The 5,952-nt window shown below is 35.0% G+C and overlaps 1 protein-coding gene across 1 annotated transcript; it reads right to left on the bottom strand.

The window, feature by feature from the left end:
• Positions 1-320: 320 nt before the first annotated feature.
• On the bottom strand, positions 321-3,185 carry LOC118029400 (receptor-like protein kinase FERONIA). The gene has a single exon (XM_035033272.2). The coding sequence runs from the start codon at positions 3,117-3,119 to the stop codon at positions 423-425; it is 2,697 nt and encodes an 898-aa protein (XP_034889163.1). The 5' UTR covers positions 3,120-3,185; the 3' UTR covers positions 321-422.
• Between the last annotated feature and the right edge of the window lie 2,767 nt (positions 3,186-5,952).

The raw sequence follows: 5,952 nt of genomic DNA, 5'->3' as shown, positions 1-5,952 counted from the left end.
AAATACAGATTTTGAAAATCAAATCTTGTTCATACATGAACAATAAAATTTGGTTATAACATATTGAGGATTTTTGGGGAAAAAAGTCAGCTTTTTTATTTTGTAGAGTTGATTGCATAGAGAGAATCTTCTCAGTCTATTGATTTCCTTTCATCCGAGTCAGCCGAATTTTGAATCAGATAGCTTGAGCATCCCTAACTTCTTAATTACTAAGCATGCAGTTGTTCATATTGTTAGCTTGAAATTGTGGTGATCTTGCGGCTGAGTGTTAGCAATAAAATCATTATATTAGACACACTAATTATCACTACCAAAATTAATTATTCAAACAAGTAATCCATATATATGCATCCATAGGTATTTCAGCTAGAAACCTTTGTCTTGAGGTCTATACTAACGCAGCATGCTAACTAGCTTGCTTCTCATCGCCCCTTTGGGTTCATGATCTCAGAGAACACAGCACCAGACATCATTTTCTCCGACTCGTTGCTTAGAAAACTTTGTCCGTCGCTGCTGCTTGTTGTTGCCATTTCCAAAATGCGGGAATTCACAACTAGTTCACTGCCAGTGCTAAACAAATCACTGCTGTCATCGATTGAGGAGCCTTTCAGAGGAGTCTCCATGTCAACATCTTTCTCAGTTTGAGCCACTTTGACATTCTCTTCTGCGCTCTCTTGCAGTTGTAATGCAAACTCAAGGCCCCAAACCACATCAGTCATCGATGGCCTTTCGATTCCATTCTCGAGCAAGCATCTCACTGCAACATCAACAAAGTTTTTCAGACAATCTGGTGAGATCTTTCCATCCAGATACGGATCAATGATTTCATTAATCGTTCCGTTGCTGTGGCTTTGTCTAGCCAACTCTGCTAGACTTGCTGGCACTGCTGATCGGTTTATTGCTGGTCTAGCACACAATACCTCGAACAACACAACCCCGAATGAATAGACATCAGATTTTTCTGTCAATTGCCGGCGTTGACAATATTCGGGATCCAAGTACCCTATGCTACCTTTCACAACGGTGCTCACGTGGCCCTTCGATGTGCTCGTAGGGCCTGTTTTGGACAATCCGAAATCCGAAACTTTGGCCACCCATTTCTCATCCAGCAAGATATTTGTTGTCTTCACATCACGATGAATGACAGTGTGCTTGGCACCTGTGTGAAGGTAATCCAACCCACGGGCAGCACCGATGCAAATCTCTAGGCGTTGAGTCCATGAAAGTGGAGGATTATCAGTTCTGTAGAGATGATCACGAAGCGTCCCCCGAGCCATATAATCATACACCAGGATCATCTCATTATTCTCATTACAGTAACCAATTAGAGAAACCAAATGGCGGAATCTAAGCTGGGAGAGCATCTCAATCTCTGTCCTGAACTCGGTTGCACCCTGCCGTGAACTTGGATTCAATCGCTTGATCGCAGCACGATTGACTCCACCATCAAATAATCCTTTGTACACGTTACCGAAGCCACCAACACCAATAATGAATGAATCGTCGAAGTTGTTTGTAGCTGCTATGATCTCAACTAGCGAGAAACGGTAGCATAGATCAGAAGGTAGAGATGGCCTATTGGTCTTTGTTGACTTTCTTGAAGAGGAAACAAGAGGGCTTAAGTTTGAAGCTGCATCACCAGAAACCAAGTCCTTGAATTTTTGGACTCTTCTCCGGAAAATCAAGAGAAATAGAACTGAGACGACAACAATGCCCGAAACAGCAGCACCAATAATGGCGACTGTTCTTCTTCGACTATGCTTTGGCTTTGTTGAGGTCGCGCTAGGAGTATTACTAACGTGGCTGTCCGGATACGCGGCAGGATTCGGTCCGGCAAGATTGTCTGATTTGCTCAATTTGAAGATTTCAGCTCCATTCAACATTGCATCAAAGGCATTAGTAGACTGAATAGGGTGCAATGCAATGGACAAATTCTGTATCCCTTCGTTTCCTCCGGCATCCATCATCACAACGTAATCTTTGTATATGGGAACCCCATATCCATCAGCCCAAGAGATTATATCTGCGTAACGCTCTGCCGTTTGATTAGCGATATATATTTTAAAGACTAGGTCGCCTTTTTGCAATATAATCGGTATAAACTGACAGAAATGAAGCCTAACAAGATAAGTGAATGTGGAGTGGACCGGAAACTCCCAAGTCATATTGTATTCCTTATTTACAGTAGAATTGGGCCCCATGGTCCTAGCAGTTCGATAGAGGACGTCAGGTGCAGCATAGCGAGTGGGGTTATTATACTGAAGTTGAATAGTGCCATTAAATTGAAAAGCACTTGGTCGAGCATCCGTCAAGTAATCAACATCGTTTAACCAACTTCGAAACATGCCATTGTCGTTGGGCGGTGTGATCTCTGTCCCACCCACATTTACTCGGTACATGATCTCTAAAGCAGTTTCATTTTGAAGGGGAAGATAGGCCTCCTGGTCAAAACCATACATCCCTGGGTCATCTCCTGCAGTGTAATAAAGATTGGTGGGCATGGATACGATTTCAATCCCGTTGATGAAAGCATATGCATCAGCTACATGAGGACTTGGCTTGAACGTTATGCTCAAATTTTTCTGCTCACCTTCAACATTTAAGATGAATTCTCTGGCGTAACCTCGTTCACCAAGAGGGTCAGTGTAATGGATGCCACTGAAGTTGCTAAGAAAGGTATAGCGACCGGTTGTGACAGAAAAAGATGCTTTAGACCTGTTGAAACCAGTGTAGGAAGCTGGATAAAAATGGAGACGAACAAACTTAGGCCCTGTTGTTGTGACAGGAAATGTGTAGGTGAATTGGGAGCGAGAGACGCGTGCAGTATAATAAGGTACAGAGCTAGTGGAGGCTTCATTTGCTGTGGGATTTGTTGAGGAGCTGTCTTGATCTAGAAGGGCCACACTTGAGTTGATGTCTGCAGACCATTGCCTACCGTTTACAATTCTCTGGGAGGATGAACCACAATCAAGCGCTATGCTATCGAGAGGGACGTAAGGTGGTGGTGTATCCCCGGTTACAAGGATGGTGAGATGGAGGAACAGGAAGGAGAGGTGCAGAGGTGTGAATAAAGATAAGTTTGTGAGAGAGAGATATTTGCTGCATCTGCTGCTACTCATTTTGTTTTTGGCAGAGGTGGAGGGAGAGATGAAGAAATCAAGAGGAGAAGCTCCTTTTAATTATATGCTGAGAGGAGTTTAAGTCATGCTATAGTTGACTGATTCTAATTTTTATTCTTTTTTTTTATTATTTCTTATGTAAAATCGTTTTCAAGTATTAGTAATTATAAAAGTCTCATTGAGTAGTATCAATGTAGCATTTGGCAAAGGGACAATATATGAAAGACCTTTGAAAGGTCTTTTTTTTTTTTTTTTCTCTTTTGGTCTTTGATAGTACGAGTGGGGCATGAAGGACTTCCAAGTCGTTGGCTGTATTCTATCAACTTCAGAGATTTCCGTGTCTTTAGATTTTTCCATTTGATTAGATTGAATAAAAATCCATCCATTTCTTATTTGATATATGTTTTTCTTTATTTTATTTAGGAATATATAATCTTTAAAGATGTTGCTCAATTGAAGCAATTTGGTATTCCTTTCTATTAAAAGCAATCTTGGATAATTTCATCATCAAAATAATATATTTTTATACACATCTCAGGATCACTAAAGATTTACATGGTTATTAATTTTAGGATTCATGTTAATTAAAAAAATAATCTAAATGTAATCCAATATATAATAGAAATAAAACTAAAATAAACTAATAATAGAACAAAAAAAAGAGAAATAAATTGACAACTAAATATTTAAAAATAAAATAAAATAGTGATAAGTTTTAACAAGGTATATTTAATAATAAAAACACCGTTCAAGACTAGTAAAACACCTAACTTGGTAAAATATAATTGATCATTGGTTACCGCAATTTATTAATATTGTGAAATATATTTTAACAAATCTTTTTTTTTAGGGGTGAGTAAAAAAATTGAAAAATTAATTAAATCGAGAAAATCAAAAAATAAAATTTAAAACAACCGAATCGTGAAAAAAAATCAATTAAGCCACTTAGAATAGTTAAAAAACTAACATGTTCGATTCGGTTTCAGTTTTATAAGCCTGAAAAAGAAAAACCGAACCAAACCGAAAATAATAACTGAGCCAAACAGAAAAAAATCGAGCCAAACCAAAACCAAACCCATTAGAAATTACAAAAAAAAAATCTAAAAAATAATATAGTTTTTTATTTTTAATATAAAATAACCAAACTAAACCTGAACCCAAACCGAATCCAAACCTATCGATTGAGTTTTTGGTTTTTTTTCTAAAATAACCAAATTTAACTGAAACTGGTCGGTTTGAACTGGTTTCGGTTCGGTTTTTTTTTTTAATTAGATCTTTGAAATTAGTTAGCACACTCAAATATTTCCAGCTTGAAAGAATAGGGAAGTTGATTCGAAAAATATAAAAAAGGCAGAAGAAATAATAGGGAATAGGGATGTCGTCGTCGAGTGGCCAAATAAAAAGAGTATTAATAAGAGAGACAGACAGCATTAAAAAGAGCTAGCTAAAACAAGAGAGATACCATGAAGAGTCTTTTCCTTGTCTGCTCTAACATTGTCGTCGTCAAAAGTATTAATAAGAGAGATACCAGGTTTCAAACAAGTAGATAGATTGCCGTTGAGGGAAAGTTCGTTATGCAAATATTGATATATTAATACTGAATAAACATCAAGAGAAATACTTATTTTCATTCATCATAATTAATATTCTCTATCTAACTAGAAATAAACACCAAATTAATACTAAAAATTCTTTTATTTGTCAAAATGCAACCACAGTTTCAAGACCTCAAATAAAAGAGAGAAATGGGGATCGAATTCTTTTTTTTTAATTTATTTGTCATAAAGTTCATGATGGATGGAAAAAAAAAATTAGGTTAATTAAAAGATTGTTAATTAGAGATGAGAAACCTTTTCCTCATGATCAGCACCAACTTTTGAGTGATTCAAACCATGCTTTGAGTTGATTAATTATCTTGTTTTTTCACATCTTATGAAGTATAAACAAGCAGTGAAAGGGAAATCAAGAATTATACTGGATTGAACAAAAAACAATATAAAGGGTCAATTTTTAAAATAGAATGCCCACCCCAGCATATACAAGTCGCAGTCGCAGGCAAAGTTTCATGTAACTATTCAATGCACTTTATGAGGCAGCAAATTGAGTGGACCCATTGGCCATGGAAGACCTTTGAAAGGTCCTCTGAATTGTGTCTTCGTGATCCGGGCATCAAAAACAATTGATATTTAGATTAAGTGGAATTATAAGTGTTATTAAGTGGAAAAAAAAACTATAAACAATAATTAAAAATAAAATTAAAAAAACATATAGATTAAAATATTTAATTTTATAAGAATAGATATTTATATGATTGTGTTTGCTAAATTTATTAATTAAAATAAGTTTTTTATTCAATCAAACGATAATAGAAATAAACACACACACAGTAATGATTGAATAAAATAAAAGGAAAAAAATAATATGCAAGGCTACATATATTAGAAATATTATTTGAAAATAAATTTTTTTATTTTCAAAAATAAAATTCAACTATATGATTAAAAAAATTATAGATAAATCAGAAAAACCTCCTCAAAAATTAAATACATAATTCAAAAATAATTATCATTTCAAAGAGGCTCTCTAAACAACACAAAAAAGAGGGTATTAATGTAAATATAAATAAAAAAATATTAAAAATACATATAAAAAAAGAATTAGTTAAAAAAAATAGAAACACAAAAAACAGAAACAAAAGCAAAAGTTAAACGATGTTGAAATAATCTCTCATAAACTTTTAAATAATCTCTCTGGTAAAATAAAAATGAACATCAAATTTAGGTTGTATTGTTTTAGAAAATAATCTAAATATTTAACTCTTCATAAAATAAAA

This window comes from Populus alba, chromosome 17, assembly GCF_005239225.2.
Source record: "Populus alba chromosome 17, ASM523922v2, whole genome shotgun sequence".
Classification (NCBI taxonomy): domain Eukaryota; kingdom Viridiplantae; phylum Streptophyta; class Magnoliopsida; order Malpighiales; family Salicaceae; genus Populus; species Populus alba.
This window is presented reverse-complemented; position numbering and strand designations above follow the sequence as displayed.

Coding starts and splice junctions, on each gene's coding strand:
- LOC118029400 (XM_035033272.2), bottom strand. CDS start 3,119: ATGAGTAGCAGCAGATGCAGCAAATATCTCTCTCTCACAAACTTATCT.